This window comes from Mirounga leonina, unplaced genomic scaffold (assembly GCF_011800145.1).
Source record: "Mirounga leonina isolate KUSES-001 unplaced genomic scaffold, KU_Mleo_1.0 Mir_94, whole genome shotgun sequence".
Lineage (NCBI taxonomy): Eukaryota > Metazoa > Chordata > Mammalia > Carnivora > Phocidae > Mirounga > Mirounga leonina.
In genome coordinates this window covers 37,448,863-37,469,404 of record NW_023270855.1, presented here as the reverse complement: position 1 = coordinate 37,469,404, position 20,542 = coordinate 37,448,863, and the positions used below count along the sequence as shown (strand labels likewise).

At 52.5% G+C, this 20,542-nt stretch overlaps 2 protein-coding genes across 7 annotated transcripts in view; one reads left to right on the top strand and one right to left on the bottom strand.

The window, feature by feature from the left end:
• The window catches only part of CACNA1D (calcium voltage-gated channel subunit alpha1 D), a 296,037-nt gene extending 292,293 nt beyond the window's left edge, over positions 1-3,744 (top strand). For 2 of the 3 annotated variants that reach the window (XM_034998638.1, XM_034998639.1), the window contains 2 exons: positions 183-503; positions 1,167-1,460. In XM_034998638.1, coding sequence (XP_034854529.1) covers positions 183-503; positions 1,167-1,460 — 615 coding nt within the window. Of the gene's footprint in view, positions 1-182; positions 504-1,166 lie in introns of all 3 variants that reach the window. The other variant, XM_034998637.1, reaches the window with a different exon arrangement.
• A 506-nt stretch (positions 3,745-4,250) lies between these two features.
• CHDH (choline dehydrogenase) overlaps positions 4,251-20,542 on the bottom strand; it is a 34,503-nt gene continuing 18,211 nt past the window's right edge. Inside the window, exons 1-9 of one of the 4 annotated variants that reach the window (XM_034998641.1) lie at positions 15,980-18,750; positions 13,366-14,124; positions 12,579-12,730; positions 11,394-11,523; positions 10,269-10,403; positions 8,802-8,944; positions 8,197-8,299; positions 7,050-7,508; positions 4,251-6,075 (exon numbers count right to left, since the gene is read on the bottom strand). In XM_034998641.1, coding sequence (XP_034854532.1) covers positions 7,090-7,508; positions 8,197-8,299; positions 8,802-8,944; positions 10,269-10,403; positions 11,394-11,523; positions 12,579-12,730; positions 13,366-14,124; positions 15,980-16,055 — 1,917 coding nt within the window. In that variant the 5' untranslated portion in view covers positions 16,056-18,750 and the 3' untranslated portion in view covers positions 4,251-6,075; positions 7,050-7,089. Of the gene's footprint in view, positions 7,509-8,196; positions 8,300-8,801; positions 8,945-10,268; positions 10,404-11,393; positions 11,524-12,578; positions 12,731-13,365; positions 14,125-15,979; positions 18,751-20,542 lie in introns of those variants that run through there. The other 3 variants (XM_034998640.1, XM_034998643.1, XM_034998642.1) reach the window with 3 other exon arrangements.

Below are 20,542 nucleotides of genomic sequence, written 5' to 3'. Positions count from 1 at the left end.
ATTTGGGGAAACTGAAAACAGTCTGCCAGAAAGCCAGATTTTACTGCCTGTGTCCTTTTCAAGTCCTTGTCCCTTATCTGTGGCCACCCCCATGCATCCGTACCTCCTGCTTGGTGTGCATGGGGAGGCCTGGGGCCCGCACCTGAGGACCTCTGGCCCCGCCTCCTTTCGTCTCTCCCCAGATCATGGCAGTTGCGGGCCTGGATTCCAGTAAAGCCCAGAAGTACTCACCGAGCCACTCGACCCGGTCATGGGCCACCCCTCCGGCGACCCCTCCGTACCGGGACTGGACACCGTGCTACGCGCCCCTGATCCAGGTGGAGCGGCCGGAGGCCCTGGACCAGGTCAATGGCAGCCTGCCGTCCCTGCACCGGAGCTCCTGGTACACGGACGAGCCTGGCATCTCGTACCGAACGTTCACACCAGCCAGCCTGACTGTCCCCAGCAGCTTCCGCAACAAGAACAGTGACAAGCAGAGGAGCGCAGACAGCTTGGTGGAGGCGGTGAGTGTGCCATCCGGCACAGCAGAGGGGGACACGCAGGCGCCGTGGTGGTTCTGAGGGTGGGGGGGCTTGGGAGCCGAGCTGGGTCCCTTCTCCTCTGGATCGCACCCATTCCTCTGAAGCAAAGATGGTACGTATAGCGCAAGTGTAAGAATACCGCCACTGGGACGCCTGGGTGACTCAGTCTTTAAGTGTCTGCCTTCAGCTCCGGTCATGATCCCAGGGTCCTGGGATCGAGTCCCGCATCGGGCTCCCTGCTCGGCAGGTAGTCTGCTTCTCCTTATCCCACTCCCCCGCCTCTCATGCTCTCTCTCTCTCACTCTCTCTGTGAAATAAATAAAATCTTAAAAAAAAAAAAAAAAAAAGAATACCGCCACTGCCTGTTCTCCTAGCGGAGCTGTACCTAGGATTACACGTGCTGGGCCTGCCAGTATCACCAGCTCCTACTGAAATCTAGGGCTCACTCTTGTTGGGCCCTATGTAGCATTCAAACTCTGTGACATTTCCAAGCCATTCACATTTTGTCACATGTGAGGTCTAGCGAATGGGACTGGTTGAGTCCCAAAAGCACATCTTGCAGTTAGTGCCTGAGGGGGCTCCTCTGTCATTTTCCCGGCAAAGCCTCGTAACACATTCATGCCGTCGATCCTCTGTCCTGTACAGGTCCTGATATCTGAAGGCTTAGGACGGTATGCAAGGGACCCAAAATTTGTATCGGCAACAAAACACGAAATCGCCGATGCCTGCGACCTGACCATCGACGAGATGGAAAGTGCAGCCAGCAACCTGCTCAACGGGACGGTGTATCCCCAGGCTAACGGGGGCGTGGGCCCCGTCTCCCACCGGCAGGACTATGAGCTCCAGGACTTCGGGCCAGGCTATAGCGATGAAGAGCCTGACCCCGGAAGAGATGAGGAAGACCTGGCAGATGAAATGATCTGCATCACCACCCTGTAGCCCCCAGGGAGGGGCAGACTGGCTCTGGCCTCAGGTGGGGCGCCGGAGGGCCAGGGAAAAAGTGCCTCGTAGTTAGGAAAGGTTAGGCACTAGTGTGGAGTCCATGTTCAATTAGACTTTTGTACAAGTGATGTCATGCCTCACGGAAGCCATAAACCTGGTAGGGGACAGCCGTTCCCCCGTGCCCAGCCCCAGCTGTGGGAAGCAGCAGGTCCAGCCCTCAGGGGAGGACCCGTGAGGAGGTGGGACAAGCCCTGCCCGCTTGTCCAGGGCACCCCCGGGGCTCTCCCCTGCGCCCACCCACCTGCTGGCACGGTGGGGAAGGTCAAGGTGATGACGATCACCACACCTGTGTCATTACCTCAGCCATCGGTCTAGCATATCAGACATTCACTGGGCCCAGCATATCCATTTTTAAACCCTTTCCTCCCAAACACACTGCTTCCCGGTTTCTGTTTAGCTGTTCTGAAATACAGTGTGTGAATCAGGACCTACCTACCAGCCGTCATCTGGAGAGGGGAGCAGGACCTTAGACACGAGGTTTTCTGTTATGTGACCCCAGTTTACAAGAAAGAGTGTCACTCAGTCGGTTTCTGACTGTCAGCTCAAGGGCAACTGTAAACTGGAATAATCATGCACTCGCAACCAGGTAAACTTAGATACGCTAGTTTGTTTAAAAATTATAGATTTACTGTACATGACTTGTAATATACTATAATTTGTATTTGTAAAGAGATGGTCTATATTTTGTAATTATTGTACCGTATTTGAACTGCAGCAATATCCATGGGTCCTAATAATTGTAGTTCCCCACTGAAATCTAGGTATTATTAGCATTTTTACTCGGGCTGTACAGAAGTAGGAGAAATAGAGCCAATTCTCATCTATTCCGTGAAAATCTTTTGGAGATGAAATTTTAAGTTCAAAAGAACTTGACACTATAGAGATTTTTTCTAAAAATATTTTGAGTCACTCTAAATCTACCTTTACACAAGATATACCAGATGACTCCTTAACAACCTTTGCTTTGGGCAAGAGTTCCAGGATTTGACAGTGTACCTTTGGTCCACCGCAGGCTGCACCTGTCTTTGATTTTACTGACCCTCTGCTAAGCTCGTCCCGTCGGTCAAGCTGGTTCCTCTGACCCTATGGCATTCACAGCGGCATCCCCGCTGCCCCCACAAGACCTATTTTGCATCTCTGGTGTAGAAAGAATCGAACAGGGGAATGAAGTTCCTCTGCCCTCGCTCCCTGAGGATGGATGCTGCTGCTGGTCTTAAATAGGGGTGCTGGGGAAGGGGGGCGGAGGGGCAAAGCCGTGATCTGCAGGATTAGAACGTCGGGTCTGTCCAGGTCGTATTGTTGCCTTTTTACACAACACTGCTGTACTGTGTGTTCTCTTTGAGGGCTTTTATATGCAACTGAATGAGGGCTGAAGTTTTCATTAACGTACGCACACTCCGGCTGTGCTTCCTGATGAAAACCCACTTTTGGACCACGAGACCCACCAAGGCTTCCCTTTCTGTTCAAGGAATCATGCCGACTTTGTCAAGTTACCTTGGCAGGGATTCCCTGAGGTCAAAAAAAAAAAAAAAAAGCAGTTTTTTTGGTTCAAAATTTTTAATATTACCTAGACAACCTGTTAATGTTTTGGGTTTGTTTTTTGTTTTTGGGGTTTTTTTTTTTGTAAATAACAATACTTTGTTATGAAGACCTTACAAACCTCTTCTTAAGACATTCTTACTCCAGATCCAGGCAAAAACACTTGAAGGTTTGTAAATGACTATTTCCTGACATAAATTTTTTTTAATTAAAATGCAAAATGTTCTTCAGAATAAAACTGTGTAATAATTTTTATGGTATGAGGGAGCTCTCGTTGCAAAGAACTGGTGTGGGCCAGTGAGCGCTCCAGAAGGGGCGGGCACTCGGTGAGGGCAGTTCTGGGACTGGGTAGCTTCTCTTATCCTCATCTCTCCCTCCTTGAGGCCCACGGTCACTCAGCACCAGCTGCAGAGAGAGCACAGTTTCTCCTCAGGGGCTAAGCCACCCTCCCCATCACCTCTGCTGGGCATTGTTCTCACTGTGTGGCTTCTCAGCAGCAGTCCTACCAGGATGGGGTTTTCTGGTGCAGGCTGCCATTTCTCCCCGTCGGTACTTAAAACTGGCATGCGTCCAGGCTGTGCCAGTCCTAACAGGCCAGCGTTCAACCTCCCATCTACCATGAAAATGTTCTTTGTAGGACCAGTTTGAAGTTGCCGAGCCATGTGGTGGTGGTTTTTTTTTTTTTCCCCTTTGCTTCAGGAAAGTTTTAAGATGCACTCTCGCTCCTGTTTGGCTCCCCTCCCAACCCCCTATTTTGTTGTGTCCCCAGGAATAGTACATTTGGTGTTTTTTCATATCACAAATGGAAAGGGCAGCTCTGATTGAACTCCCAACCGGCAGGAACCTTGTTAACAGCCTTTTCTCCGGTTTCCATCCAGATGGCCAGGCCAGACGGGGCTTTCCAGCTCTATCCCCCCGTTTTGGAGCCTGCCCGAAGCCAGGAAGCTTCTCGGTACACAGTGTGGGCTTTACCTACCTGCCTTACTGCTGACCCCACGTTTATGAAAGGAACCAGGGTAGTTTACTTCACAGTTTATATTTTATGGTCCTCAGTGTCCTTGCCAGTGGTCTGTTTTCCTACAAAGGTTTCCATTGTTATGATGGACTGTAGGTTTGTTCTAAAAACCGGTCAGCGACAGAGCTCCAGTTCCTTCCCCGACTCAAAAACAGACACCAGCGAGGCTTGCATGTGTTGACAAAGTTTTTATTTCTCCAAAAGGATATTCCTTCTTTCCTGGGGACCTGAGAAGGCAGGAGAATGGGGAGCAGGCCTGGGGCCTCTGCCTCCAACGTGGGAGCACCAGCGAGAGCGGCCTTGCAAACACCCAGTGGGGATGGCGGCAGGAGAGAGGACTGGGGAGGCTGCTCGCCTCTCAAGACTGGGCTGGTGGAGAGGGCGTGCGCTTTCTTCTGGTTTTTTAAGAGAAAAGGATGTAGGTATTAGATCTGATGTTAAGTTGGTGGAGACAGGAAATAGCCTTTGTGGGGAGGAAGAGGGTTTGGCTGGAGACAGGCTCTATTTGCATTTATGGAAATGAGGATTCCCACAGTCGGCCCTGGAAGCAGGAAGGCTGGGCGTCCAGGAGCCAGGAGCAGGGAGCTGGGTACCAGGGCCTGCCATTTCCTGGTCCTGCTGCCAGCGGGCCACTCCTCCAGCTGTGCCTTCTGTCCCCCGTTCAATCCGGAAGAACCTTCTGCTTATGCAGCAGCTGGAACACACAGGCTTCTTCGAAGGGGTCCATGCTCGGAGCCTGATCCAGGTACAAACACAGCTCGGTTACACGTTTTCAACCACTGTTTGCAAAGTACATTCTTCCATTGGTTAGTATCATGGGCTCTTTGCTAAGGGGCTTAAATAAGCTTCCTCCCAGGGCTGAGTGCTGGCTTGGTGTCTGGGTGCCCCAAGGGCTGCCTGACCCAATGGGCACTCTTCTCCCCTCTCTGGCTTCCTCAGCCAACAGCCCTCTTTCTGAGGTCCAGGGTTCCCTCATGGCAGTGGAACTTGGGGACAGCCCGCTGCAGCGACACGGGCCAAGGTTCCACTCTGCCAGACGGCTGCACGCTCAGCTGTCAGGGCTCGAGCAAGCCGCCACCCCTAAGCTCAATATTCTGCCCTGTGGCTGAACCCCAACAGCACAGTGTTCCGCTCTGACTTCGGTGGGGCCTGGGTGTAGAATACGCACCATCTTCTCTTCTGAGAACTCATTTCTGCACACGGCTAAATTGCGTGATCGTGTGGAACAAGGCTCAGTGACCAAGAGTAGGGGAGGGGCCCAGATGTCATCCGGCCGCCCATACAGCATGACACACCTCCTCTGACAATAGGTCATTCTGCTTATGATGCAGGCACAGTAGCAAGCCAGCCGCTGTCCCAGAGACGGAGACCACCGCAGCACAGAGACCACGGAACGGCATGGCTGCGCCACGGCCACACTCAGGCCTGGGACCCCTCTACCCACCCAACTTGCTACTCGTTGGCCCTCTGAGCCGGGGTGGGGGGCGGGGGTTGGGGCCCGCACTGCCCCACTGTTCTTTCACCCCTGCAGGCGGCCCCGGGACCCCGAGTATGGTGGATGTGGACCACGGCTGCGGGACAGATGGGGAACCTCTCTCTTGGCCCACTTAGACCCTCCCTTGGAACAGAAAATAAAGCAAGAGGCAGGTAAGATGAAACCAGAGCTACTTCAAATTTGTGAAGGAAGGAGAGGTGTGATGGTTTTCTTCTTCCCATCTTTCTGGAAAGTCTTACAATGGCAAGCTGTGGCTGTCTGGCCTCCAAGCCATCTCAGTCCACTCTGATCCTGGGCGAAGCCTGGAATGCCCCCTTTCCCTCCCCTCCTTGTTCCGGGGCAGGTTTCCAGGGCACAAGTCTTTTCTCCCCTGCCGCAGATGGTGGCTTCGGAGATCTTCAATCCAAAATTCATTTAGTTTTCATTACCTCGTAAGAATAGTCTGGCTAAGGCATCTCCATTCAAAAATCAGTTACTGGATTACGTTGTTGAATTGTAGGAAACTGAAAGATCAAAGAGCTATTTTAAATGCTACTTGTATCTGGTTTCCCCCCGCCCCCCCCAACTCAAACCTTTGCCCATTTATTTTCACGGGATCAGGTATATATGTGCCTCAACTGTTTTTTTCCATCAGCCTCAGCTCCATCCCAGTCTGTTCCTGTGGATGGCTGCGGAATACGAATTAGCCAGTTTCGTCCACTGCGAGTTGCCTCCCCAGGCTGACAGGAAAGCATCCTCTTGGACTAGCTGCTTCGGCTTGGAGCAGAGGTCTGGTCTGTGGGGTTTGCTCTAGGTTTCTAGGTTTCCCTGGTAACAGGAAAATCATTTAAAATGCTAAATCAGGAAACCTATGGTAGTGAAGAGACTCTCCAGACTCTTCTCTGAACAAGGTCCAGAAATCGGGCTGTGTTTAGTAAGAACCAGAGCATTGGAGAGGTGGGCCCTCAGAGTGACCCAACTGGAAAGGGACTCAGGAAGCAGAAGAGAAAGAAGCCTGTGTTTCTTCAGGCAGGCAGCCTTCCCTCTGAACGGGGACACTGGAGGCTTAGGCACGGGCCTCAGCTACAGCCGGCAGCCTGAGGCAGAGGATGCCCGCCCACTGCAAGAACCCCGTGCCGTCTAGGCAGCACCCAGCCTCTGGAGCGGCTTGCCTTAATTAAAAGGGAGCCCTGGGAGAGAACCGCTTCCCTCATGTCCGACCAAGACCCTGGGTTGCAGAGTGCCATGGAGTATAAGATAAGGCCATGGTAGCAGTTAGCCATACTCCTCCACTGCCCTGCCCCCCCAGTCCCCTCTACTGCCCCTTCAGGGGGCGGTGGGGGGGGGGGCGCCCACAGGAAAATGCTGGGGAAAAGAAACCTGTTTCGCTGCCTGATACCGGTCTTCCAGCCTAAGCAATTACACATTCTCAGCCACTGAATTGTAATATTCTGGACAGTTTCAGGAAAGGGCACGGGGGGACAGGGGCTGTGCTGACCCTCTTGGCTTGGCAGGAGGCTTCTCGGGCAGTGACCGCCTCACCGCTGGGTGGCCAGGGTCCCAGGCTTGTAGACAGGGACGTCCTCGTCCCAGAGTGCAGGCTGCCCCTTGATGATGTCTGCCGCTTTCTCCGCGATCATGATTGTGGGGGCGTTAAGGTTGCCGCTGACCACACTGGGCATGATGGAGGCATCGACCACCCTGAGGTTCTGCACCCCAAGCACCCTGGTCTGTGGATCCACCACGGCTGTGGGATCAGAGGGCTGGCCCATCTTGCAGGTGCACGAGGGGTGGTAGGCGCTGTCTGCTTTTGCCCGCACGAAGGCATCTATCTCTTTATCTGACTGCACGTGGCTTCCTGGCTGGAGCTCCTTCCCCCGGAATGGTGCCAGGGCTTTCTGGGCAAAAATTTCTCTGGTCAGCTTCACACACTGTCGGAAGTCCTTAATGTCGGTTTCTGTCAATGAGAAAGAGGTAGGTGAGGCGACTCCTCTTACCAGCGGATTCTGAGCCCGGAGAGGCTCGGTAAGCTGCCCAAGGGGACACAGGTCAGCGCCTACCACCCCTCTGATCCCACGGCCCTGGTGGATCCACAGACCAGGGTGCTTGGGGTGGAAAACCTCAGGGACACGGAGCTACCAGGTCGTTTGTCACCTACTCCCAGCCAGTTAGACCGCAACCAGGCAGCATCCTCAGCGGACACATCCGGCCCCAGAGGCCCTGGGTTTCAATCAAGGGTGAGAGTACACAGCCTGCCTCCTGCCACTGTGGCTGTGAGCACGCCCCGAGTCATTGCTGGGCAATGGGGCGTGCTCCTTTTTGCGGCAGGCCCAGGAATGTGATCTGCTTTTGCAGGAGGATGCTCAGAGTAACCTCAGCACAGATGTTCTGTGCACACAGCCAGATCTCCCTGCACCTTCTGGCAGGTTGTTCTGAAAGCTGCAGCTCTCTCCTGCTGTGTCAAAGGACACACCCAGGTTACTTCAAGCGACCCAGGGCACGCAGTGTGTGAGGGGGGCAGAGGGTGACTTGTGTATCAGAGGTAAGATTCAGTGACAAATGCGAACCCCATAAAGGCATTCATTCGTTGAGTGAATGACCTGGCAAGCCCAGGCCTGGGAGAGACCAAGGGGGTGGTGAATTACCTGTTGACAAGTAGTTGGGTTGAATCACAGGGTGGTCCCGGGGGTTGGCACTTCTCAGTTTGAGCCAGCCCACGCTCGTGCCCCGCATGGTCCCCACATGCACCTAGAAGAAGCGGAGGAAGCATAACCTCCTTCAACCCCCCTACTGGGCAGCTCAGGCCCCGGGAGTTTCCCGGGGGATGGGGCTCCACATCCAAAGCCAATTAAGAGCAGACACGTGTTAGCCTCTGTCTGCATCTTACCCCCTCCCCCGCTTCCACAAGTGATCAAAAAACACCTCCCTGAATCACTCACTCCTGCTTCCTGGCTTTATACCTGATTGTCTTCAACTTTCAGGGACTGGAAACCCCAGGGCCACTGGCCACATCTGTCCATTTCCAGCGGTCTGGATCGCAAGAGAATCTGCCCTGAGCTGGGGCAGGTCTCACCTTTCCACGTACCATGTGGACTGCCTCCTGCTCTTCCTGGCATGGCCTCAGGAAGATTCTAGGCTCCTCCTCTCCCCTCCCCACTCGGACCCACGAAGCAGCTGGAGGGCAGGACACAGGTTCCTGTGCCTCCCCGCTGAGGGGCCCGCCGCAGTGAGGAGAATGCCGCCTGCTCACCTGGTAAGCCTCCTGCTGGGTGGGGACCCGGCCATGGTCAATCACTTGGGACGGCAGGAAATGGAACTGGATGTCCGGGTGGGGGACCCCAGGCCGGCTCCGGATGAACCCTCCTGTTTCCAGGTGTGCCGTGGCTCCATCCCCTGAGGATCAGAAGAGTGAATCAGGGCGTGGCAGGCGGGCCGGCCTCCCCTCTCCTGGTGGCTCCTCCTGGCCCTTTTCTGGTGCCTGGACCCAAGTGCTCAACTCTGGTCTCTCTCCCTCAGGTGGGCTCACCCAACACCACAGGCTCCCATATCAGCTCACACCAAGGGGCTTCGGCCTTGCCGTCCCCCCAGATTCCTCCACCACTGACAACTGTGAGGCCTGGCGTCGCTGGGCATCCCCAACTTCCCTGGCCCCAGGCTCCATGCCCGACAGGCTGTTTTTGTGAGAGAGAGGAGCCCTATGCGGGACTTGACCCCAGGGTCCTAGGATCATGACCTGAGACGAAGGTAGACGCTTAACTGACTGAGCCACCCAGGCGCCCCCTGACAGGCTGATTCTTTCACAGATGGCCTAAGTCAGACATTCGAGCTGTCCCTGTCTCTCCCTCCTCCTCCTCTTCCTCGTTGCCCACCATCTGGCCCTCAGAAAGCCTCCCTGACTTCAGCTCCCACATCTACTGGGATCCATCTACCGGGCAGTAGCACCCCCAGCCCTCCCTCTGCCCCAGCTCAGACCCCTCCTCACTGGCAGCTCCCGGAGCCTCCGAGCCGGTGCCCCGGCCGACCCTCGAGACCCAGCGCTCTTCATCGCGCCCCTGCTTCCTCCTCACCGTGCTGCAGTCTCCCTGGCCCGACACATCTGTTCCTCCAGCGCCACATGCCTGGACCCGGGGCCTTGGTACATCTTCTTCCTAGCTCTCAGACATCCTCCACTTCACTAACCTCCTGGTCCTAAAACCTAAGCACGTTCACATGGGTTCTCTCCACGGATCCCAGCAGTGCGTAAGCTCCCCAAGGGTGCCTGCCTTTACTAGCACAGCAGAGTACCTGGAGTGTGGGAGAGACCCATGCTGAGGGGGGGTCTCAAAGCACCACCTCCTGGCCCGGGCAGTATGCTGGGACCCTGAAAACAGCCAGCAAACTGCTGAGAAATGGATGCTGACCATGCCTTTACTCCTGGCTCCTTGGGCCCCAGATGGCATCCAGCCACAAGGCTACCCCTGTCCATATGTAAGGAAGCAGGGCACCCAGGCTCTGAGTCTTAATCAGGGACCGGCCCTGGGGCCGCTGCTTCTGGTCCTCACAACAGCCTGCCAGACAGGACTATGTATCCCCATTTTGCAGATGGCAAAGCTAAGGCAAACGGCAGAGCTAAGCTTGGAATAAGTGACTTGATACCAGAGCCTTCTCTCAGCACCTTAGGAAGGAAGCCATGCTCCCGCAGACCTGCTCCACGAAGGTTCCGGACCAGCACGCCCACCTGTGAACTTCCAGAGCCACTCCAGACCAATCCAGACCTTCCTCAGGGGCTTCTGCGCTGAGTGCAGGGTGATGGGGAGGGTGCATGCCTGCTGGATGTATACCTCCAGGTGGTCCTGCAGGTTCTGGCCCACTCCTGGAATGGGAGCGAGTGGTTAGGAAAAATGGCTTCTGGAGTGGGGGCTGCCGCTGGCCTCTCAACATCCCTGGGTTTTGGAAACTCCCCCCACCCCCATCCACTTATTTGCCAAGAGAGCCCCTGCTCCCTCCCTGGGTCTCAGCTTAAAGGTCACCTCCCGGGACTCCATCCCTCTACTCATGGCCAAGTCTCATCCTCCCATGCTGCCAAAGCCACCTGCCCCTCGTCGCTCCCTCCCGGGGCAGCCCCCGGACCCCTCCCAATGCCATCCTGCCAGGCAGTAGCCTCCCTGAGGGCAGGGCCCTGGCATTTGGCAGGTGCCACTCCGCGAGCTGCTTGCCAGAGGGACTGACAGCCCCACCTGCACCCAGGGCCCGGGGAAGGAGGGAAGCAGGCCTTGCTGTGCTGGGCAGGCACTGCCTGAGCTCATCTAAGCACGAGGGGACGCTGGGCAGGCCGCTGTCACAGACCTCTCACGATGAAGCCTCCACACGAAAAGGGTCATTTCTGGGGAGCTTGGGTTCTAAGAGAGGTAAGGGCCCCTAATGGGTATGTAAGATCAATTTTAGGCCTGGGATAATTGTCTTAGCATGAAAAGCATGCTCTGGAGCACTGAGTTGGCATCTTTAACGTCAGGGCTGCTGCTGAGCCCTGAGGACAGAACACACAAAGGCCTGGACCCCTCTCACCGCAGGGCTGCCCTGGGGGCACAGCTGAGCCTGGCCCAGCAGGCTTCGCGGGTGATGCTCCCTGCTGGAGGGGCATCACCTCCCAGTGGGACAGGAGGGCCAGGGAAGGGGGAAAAAATGACACAAAGACTTGGGGTCCCTGGGGGGTAGAGGTGTCCAGTGAGGGTCATAGGAAGAATGTGACCGTTCCATGGAACACGGACTGTTGCCCCCGCCCCACTCCATGCTAATGAACTCCAATAAGCCCTTTTATTAGCAGAGGCCCCCCCTCTGAGGAACGGGGGAGAAGGGAGCTCACCAGGCAGGTGGCACACCACCGGGATGCCCAGCTTCTTGAGGTCATCTGCATTGCCGACACCCGAGAGCATGAGCAGTTGTGGAGAGTTGATGGCACCCCCACTCAGAATCACCTCCGTGCTGGCGTAAGCCTGGAAGAGGCACAGGCGCGCAGGTCACAATTCCTGAAAAGCCAGACAGAACCCGGAGAACGCGGCCTCAGCGTCAAGTCCCCCAGCGGCGGCCGAGGATCCCGTTCCCAGGCCCGGAGGAAGGCAGAGGATGCTCAGGGGGCCGCCCTGGGAAAACCCTCGGCAGGTGCAGCTCCGGGGCGCGATACTAAAGCGCACGTCACGTGCTGACATACGCTCTGTGACCGCCGCGCCCTAATGACCGTCTTAAAAACCGGACTGCGGAGCTTAAATGAGACCCATGAAAGCAAACACTCACACAAGCGGTGTAAATAAAGCAGCAGTGAGCCGGATCTTCCCGTGGATGCGGGACGATCCTGACACACCGCTGAGTGGGAAACAGTGTAGTGCGGAAATAGGGAGCATGCTCACATTCGTGGTTTTTAAAGTCTTCTTATAAACCTAGCAATTTCTGGGGCACCAGGAGGCGCAGTCATTAAGCGTCTGCCTTCGGCTCAGGTCAGGATCCCAGGGTCCTGGGATCGAGCCCTACATCGGGCTCCCGGCTCTCCCTCTCCTTTTGCCGCTCTCCCTGCTCAGGCTCTCTCTCTCTGTATCTCTCTGTCTCAAATGAATAAATAAAATCTTAAAAAAATACTTAGAGGGCGCCTGGGTGGCTCGGTCGTTAAGCGTCTGCCTTCGGCTCAGGTCATGATCCCAGGGTCCTGGGATCGAGCCCCGCATCGGGCTCCCTGCTCGGCGGGAAGCCTGCTTCTCCCTCTCCCACTCCCCCTGCTTGTGTTCCCTCTCTCGCTGTGTCTCTCTCTGTCAAATAAATAAAATCTTTTTTTAAAAAACCCTAGCAATTTCTGAAGAGGTACAGAAGGAACAGGGGGACTGCTCTGAGGTGGGAGGGGCAGTGGGCTCTTTGCAGGTGGCTGGCCTGATGGCATCCCCACCCCCGCCCCAGGCCCTGGGGACCAGAGCCCGACTGCTGCCCACACTGAGCACGAGCACCAGGGTGACTGCTCGTTCCCTTCCACGTCCACTGCCCCGGCCAGCGGGAACTCACTCACCCTGTGGCTCTGACCGTTCTTGACGTACTCCACACCCACCGCGCGGGTGCCCTCAAACAGCACCTTGCTCACAAACGTCTGCGCCTCGGCCGTGAGGTTGGGGCGGCTGAGTGCCGGGTGCAGGTAGGCGCACGCTGCGCTCCAGCGCTTGCCTGCGGGACAGAGCAAGATCAGGCACAGCCCCTGCCCCCCTTTCCTGGTACCTGCACAGGGGAAAAGGGCTGGAGAAAGATGGACTTTGACCTTCCCGGGACACTGTGAGCTCTGCCCCAGAAGGAAGGCTGACACCTAAAGTCCCTGCTGGGCTCAAATCCACATCCCCAAGGCGGTGGAAAAACCCCCTCCGCTCTCGGCAGGATGACGGACCGGCAGCAGCTAATAAAGGGGGGTGAGAACCCTTTGCAGGCAGGCAGGAGCCCTGGGTCAACCCAGGCCTTGCCTCTGTCGTGCCGTGAGCAAGGCACTTCAGTGCTCTGTGCCTCAGTCTCATCTGCAAGTCTCTTCGGGCTTTGGCTCTTTGGTCAGAGTTGACTCTCCAGCCAACAGAGGCCAGAGGTCGAGAGAATGCCCCAGAGTCTCTGTCTCCAAATCGGTCCTCACTGGCTGTGGGCTGTATTCTGTGGCCTCTAGGGGGTGCGATACCTCGGTCATCTGGGCCTCCTCTGGCGCAGTTTACCCTCCCTGACCACGAAGGGGGCAGGAGGCAGGGCGCTGCGGTGGCGCGTAGCTTCCTTTTTTTTTTAAAGAGGAGGAGCCAGGGAGACAGGGGACGGGAGCCGTGCGCTACCTTGGTGGATGGTCATGTCCATCCATCCGAAGCCCTCTTGCTGGAAGCCGTTCATGTCCTCGGTGAGCGGGTAGCCGGCCTGCTGCGCCGCCTCCAAGAAGGCGCGGTGCAGCGGGTGGTTGGTCCTGCCCCGGGACACGTGCAGGGGGCCCTGGCCGCCGCGGTACGTGCCGGCGCCCAGCTCGTGGCTCTGCGCCTTGCGGAAGTAGGGCAGGCAGCGCGCGTAGTCCCAGCCCGTCGCGCCTTCCCGCTGCCAGCGGTTGTAGTCTTCGGCGTGGCCGCGGATGTAGACCATGGCGTTGAGTGACGACGAGCCCCCCCAGACCCGGCCGCGCGGCCAGTACAGCACCCGGCCGTCGAGGCCCGGCTGCGGCTCCGTGTGGTAGCACCAGTTGTACCTGTCATCGCACAGGTTGGCCACGAGGGCCGCGGGCATGTGGATCTTCCACAAGAGCCGCTTGCTGCCCGCGAGCACGTCCTTGGGCCCGGCCTCCAGCAGCAGCACGTGCTTGTCGGGGTCCTCGGTGAGCCGCCCGGCCAGCACACAGCCCGCGGAGCCCGCACCCACCACCACGTGACTGTACTCGTCCCCCCTCCCGGAGCCCGCGCCGGCCAGCGCGCGCACGCTGGGGGGCCGCTGCCAGCCCACGGCTCCCCAGGGGCCCAGACGTCCTCCCCTCCAGCCTCGCAGGACGCGCCACATGCTTCCAGCCCAAGTCCTCGTACGTCCACCGAGAGGAGTGTGATGATGCGCCGTTCCTACAACAGGAAAAGAAGCTTTAGAATTTTAACTCGGGGGCGCCTGGGTGGCTCAGTCGGTTAAGCGACTGCCTTCGGCTCAGGTCATGATCCCGGAGTCCCGGGATCGAGTCCCGCATCGGGCTCCCTGCTCGGCGGGGAGTCTGCTTCTCCCTCTGACCCTCCTCCCTCTCATGCTGTCTCTCATTCTCTCTGTCTCAAATAAATAAAATCTTTAAAAAAAAAAAAAAGAATTTGAACTCAGCATGCACATTGCAGAATCAGCCCAAAGCTGGGGCAGCCGCACCCATGCAGCGAAGGTGCCCTGGCAGGCTCACCAAGTGCCCACCCAGGGCCCAGTGGGGCAGGCCTGGGGAACTGTGAGGCCAGGGCTGGGGGCACAGGGGCTCCTCCCCAAACTTGGGAGGTGGGGTGGTCCCCAGAGAGGCTTCTCTGTGACACGTGTAGGTGAACCTGGAGGCTAGACAGGGATGTGGCTGCTGGCATGCAGGGGAGGTCCGGGCTTTCTGGCCCTGCACTCAGTGCTCACCCCTTTAAGACAGTTGCTGAGCCCCTCCCACGTGCCAGGCACCATTTCGTCTCTAGCAATACACAGAGAACAAGACACGTGCCCTCAAAACAGACGGTCTGGGGCCTGGGAGACGGACGAGGCTTAAGTAACTGAAGGAAGGCCAGGGTGTGAGGCTCGAGGCTGCCGAGCTCAAAGCCTGTGACCTGAGGGCCATGGGGTGAGCTGGAGGGCTTTTCAGCAGGGGTGCGGTCAGAGCTACAATCTTCAGAGATCACTCTGGAGCGTGCTGGAGTTGCAACAACAAAATGCCAATAGCGCCGCCTTTCTCAACAATGTGCAAATTAATCCCAGCATGCTCAGTGCACAGAGGTGGAAAAGAACCAGGGTGTCCCACTCTGCTGACACGAGAACATCTGAGAAAGGCCCACCCCTGAGGTTCAGGCACCCAAGACTGACGCCACAACGAGGGAGCCGAGGAACCGCAAGACACCCCTGATCCATCCAACACCCCCTCCATGAGCCTGCCCCAAGTCACAGCAGCGGCCTACCACCCGAGGCAGGCTAGGAGACGAGTGTAGAGAAAGAGCCCGTCCCCCTTGTCCCCCTTTTTGGAGGCCCAGGCCCTCCCGAGAGCAGGAACACAGAAGAGCCTTCCAGCACTCCAGGCCCCATACTAGCCCGAGGCAGCAGGGCTCTACCACTCAGCTCCCAACTGGGTTGGCTCGACACTCCACACTAATGACCTGGTAGCATAAACAAATACTAGTTCCCTCAGTCACTACTATCCTGTTACACACAAGGGCCTGCATTCCATAAAAATTTGGGAGACACGGAAGAAGAGCAGGGAAAGATGGAGGAGGAGGAGGGCCCTGAGCTCACCTTCTCCCACAGACACTTGGGGGCAACAAGTACTAGACTGCAGCTCACTCTGAAAACCACCTGAAGACTAGCAGAACGGCTATTCCACAGCTGAAGAACCTAAAGAGAAGGCCCTGTCATGAAGGGGAGGAGGGGCAGAGATGCGGTCAGGGACCCAAACCCTGGCACTGTGGTGGGTTTCCCACCACAAGTGAGAAGACTGTCCCAAGCACGGGGGTCCTCCCTGAGGAGCCAGGGGATCACCCCACACGGGGCGCCCCCCATCCTGGGGATCTGCACTGGGAAGATGAGCCCCTATAATGTCTGGCTGTGAAAATCAGTGAGGCCTAGCTCTGGGAGAGCTGGAGGGCTACAGGAAACCTCGAGTCTGCTCTTAAAGGGCCAGCGCGCTGTATCACTCAGTCTGAGCCCCAGCATGGAGCAGCAGTTTGAAGAGCACCTGGCATGTACAAGAAGAAGACTTACTAATTTTAGCACGTTTGCTGAACGGGCAGGGATCTGTAGGCGATTTCTGCAGGAATGGAAGTGCGGGTGACGCCATTTTTCTTGCCCTCCTTCAGCCTAGCTTGGCTGGATGCTGGCGGGAGCCACTTCTGATACTTCATCTACCTTGCTGGCATTGTTTGCCCCCCACCAGCATTCCCCTGGGGAGCCACACCACCCAACCCGCCTGTCCCAGCAGGTGTCCCTCCAAAGCGGCTCCTGTCCTGGCACACCCAGCGGGCGGCCTCGGCTGGGACTGGCACCCCTCCAAAGTGACTCTTGCCCTGGAGAAGCGGAGAGCTGGCACCACAGCCCAGCATGCTTGCAGCGGCTACGGCCAGGCCTTTCAGCCAGCCGTGCCAGGAGCTAACCCCACACACCAGCACACCTGCAGCGGCGACAGCTGGGTTTCCTCAGCCAGCTGTACCAGGGGCCAGCCCTGCTCACCAATGTGCCCACAGCAGTCGCAGCTGGTCACTGCAGCTAGCTGGGCCGGGGGCCAGCCCCGCCCATCAGTGCAGCCGCAGCGGCTACAGCCGGGCCACTCAGGCAGACACAGCAGGGGCCAGCCCTGCCCACCAGTATGCCACGGAGGTTGTGGCCCAGTCACAACAGGAAGGCGCAAACAGCCCACACAGGGACACCCCTTGGGTGCCCGGTTCTGGTGACCGGGGAGACAGCACTCCTGGGCCCTACAGGACGCCTTCTACAAAAGGCCCTACCGAATACACAGAGAGTCAGACAGAATGAGGCTACAGAAGAATGTATTCTAAACAAAAGCAGATGATAGGACCTCAGAAAAAGAAAAGCAAAATAGAAATCGGCAATCTACCTGCTAAAGAGTTCAAAGTAACGGTCATACGTTACTTTTTACAACGGAAGAGTTGGATGGGCTCGGAGAGAATATCAACAAAGAGAACATATAAAAAGGCACAAATCAGAGCGGAATAATAACTGAAAAATACAATAGAGGAAATCAACAGCAGATTAGAGGATGCAGAACAGATCAGCAATCTGGAAGACAAGGTAGTGGAAAGCACCCAAGCTGAACAGCAAAAAGAAAATTTTAAAAATGAGGATAGATTAAAGAACCTCTGAGACTACATCAAGTGTACTAACATTCACATTAAAGGGGTCCCAAAAAGAGAAGAGAGAATGGGGCAGAAAACTTATTTGAAGAAATAATAGCTGAAAATTTCCCTAACCTGGGGAAGAAAATAAGACATCCAGGTCCAGGAAGCACAAAAAGCCCCTTACAAGATGGACCCAGGACATCCACACCAAGCCACGTAATAATTAAAATGGCAAAGATTAAAGAGAATTGTAAAAGCAGGAAGAGAAAAGCAAATAGTTACATATAAGGAAAACCCTCATAAAGCTATTACCAGATTTTTCAGCAGAAACTTTGCAGGAAGAAGAGAGTGACATGATACATTCGAAGTGCTGAAAGGAAAAAACCTACAACCAAGAATACTCTATCCAGCAAGGTTATTGTTCAGAATTAAAGGAGAGATAGTCTCTCAGACAAATAAAAGTTGAAAACGTCCATCACCACTAAGCCAACCTTATAAGAAATGTTAAAGGGATCTCTTTAAAAGGAAAATAAAAGATCATAACTAGAGGAAAACTATGAAAGGAAACAATATCACTGGTAAAAGCAAACATAGAAAGGTAGTAGATTAATCACTTATAAAGCTAGTATGAAGGTAAAAGACAAAAGTAATAAAATTAATTATATCTACAAAAATTGGTTAAGGGACACAGAAAATAAAAAGGTATAAAATATGATGTCATATACATTAAAACATGGAGGGGAATAAAAATGTAGTAATTTCAGAATATGGTCAAACTTAAGTGACCACCAACTTAATATAGATTGTTACATACATAGGATGTTATATATAAGCCTTACAGTAACCACAAACCGAAAACGTATAAGTACACAAAAATAAGCACAAAGGCATCTAAGCATAACACTAAAAAAAAAGTCATCAGATCAGAAGGCACGAGAGAAAGAAGAAAGGAATAGAGAAGAACTACCAAAACAACCAGAAAACAATTTACAAAGTGGAAATGAGTGCACACCTATCAATAATTACTTTAAATGTAAATGGATAAATGCCTCATTCAAAAGGTACAGGATGACTGAATGGATAAAAAGTATAAGACCCATCTATATGCTATCTACAAAAGACTCACTTCAGACCTAAAGACACATGCAGACTGAAAGTGAATGGGTTGAAAAAGATATTTCATGAGAATGGAAGAAGAAAAAAGAAAAGGAAAAAGAAAAAGCTGGGGCAGCAATACTTATATAATGACAAATAATATATAATGACAAAATAAACTTTAAAACAAAGACTGTAACAAGAGAAAGCATTACATAATGATAAAGGGATCGATCCAGCAAGAGAATATAACAATATCTAAGCATAAAGGAAGAAATTGATAGTAATGCAATAATAGTAGAATACTTTAAAATCCCATTTACATCAATGGATAGATCATCCATGCAAAAAATCAATAAGGAAACAGTGGTTTTGAGTGGCACATTAGACCAGAGAGACTTAGCAGATATATATATAGAACATCCCATCCAAAAATAACAGAATAAACATTCTTTTCAGGTGCACATGGAATGTTCTCCAAGATAGTTCTCACGTTAGGCCACAAATTAAGTTTCAGTAAATTAAAGAAGATTAAAATCCTATCAAGCATCTTTTCCAACCATGATGGTATGAAACTAGAAATCAATTACAAGAAAAAAAACTGGAGAAAAGACAAACATGTGGAGGCTAAATAACATGCTACTAAACAACCAATAGGTCAATGAAGAAATAAAAGAGGAAATTAAAAAAATACCCAGAGACAAATGAAAATGGACAACAATGGTTCAAAATCTTTGGGACTTAGCAAAAGCAGTTCTAAGAGGAAAGTTTATAGCAATGCAGTCCTACCTCAAGAAACAAGAAAAAAATCTCAAATAAACAATCTAACTAGAAAAAGAAGCCCAAAGTCTGTAGAAGGAAGGAATTAATAAATATCAGAGCATAAATAAATAAAATAAAGACTAAAAAAAAAAACAACAGAAAAGATCAATGAAACAAAGAGCTGGTTCTTTGAAAAGATAAACAAAATTGATAAACTGCTAGTCAAATTCATCAAGAAAAAATAAAAACTCAAATAAAATCACAAATGAAAGAGAAATTACAACCAACACCACAGAAATACAAAGGATTATGAGACTACTATGAAAAATTATACACCAACAAATTGAAATACCCAGAAGTGGATAAATTCCTAGAAACATACAATTTTCCAAGACTGAATTAGGAAGGGATAAAAAATCTGAACAGACCTATTACCAGTAATGAAATTCAATCAGTAATGACAAAACTCTCAACACACAAAAGTCCAGGACTAGATATTTTCACAGGTGAATTCTATCAAGAAGAGTTAATACTTATCCTTCTCAAACTATTCCAAAAAACAGAAGAGAAAGGAATGCTTCCAAAATCATTCTATGAGGCCAGCATTACCCTGATACCAAAACCAGACAAAGATACTATAAGAAAATTATAGACCAATATCCCTGATGAACATAGATCCAAAAATCCTCAACAACATATTAGCAAACCCAATTTTCAAACAATACATTAAAAGGATCATTCACCATAATCAAGTGGGATATATCCCAGGGATGTAAGGATGGTTCAATATTTACAAATCAATTAATCTGATATACCATGTTAACAAAATGAAGGATAAAAATCATATCATCTCAAAAGATGCAGAAAAAAACATTTAACAAAATTCAACATCTATTCATGATAAAAAAAAAAAAAACTCTCAACAAAGTGGGTAGAGAGGGAACATATGTCAAGATAATAATGGCCATATATGACACACCCACAGCTAATGGGTGAAATAGCCAACAGCCAATGGTAAAAAGCTGAAAGCTGTCCCTCTAAGATCAGAAACAAGAGAAAGATGTCCACTCTTACCACTTTTATTATATATAGTACCAGAAGTCCTAGCCACAGCAATCAGATAAGAAAAAGAAATGAAAGGCATCCAAATTGGTAAAGAAAAAGTAAAACTGTCATTATTTGCAGATGGCATGATACTATATATAGAAAACCCTAAAGATTAAAAAAAAAAAAACCCTATTAGAACTAATAAATGAATTCAGTAAAGTTGCAGGATACAAAAATTACTATATAGAATGCTGTCGAGTTTCTATACACTAATGATGAACTGGAAGAAAGAGAAATTAAGAAAACAATCCCATTTACAATTGCATCAAAAAGAAAAAGCTACCTAGAAATAAATTTAACCAAGGAGCTCAAAGACCTGTACTCTGAACTATAAGATCTCAATGAAAGAAACTGGAGATGACACAAAGAAATGGAAAGATATACCAAGGTCATGGGTTTGAAGAACTAATATCCTTAAAATGTTCATACGTCCCAAAGCAATCTATAGATACAGTGCAATCCCTATCAAAGTAACAATAGCATTTTTTACAGAACTAGAACAAATAAT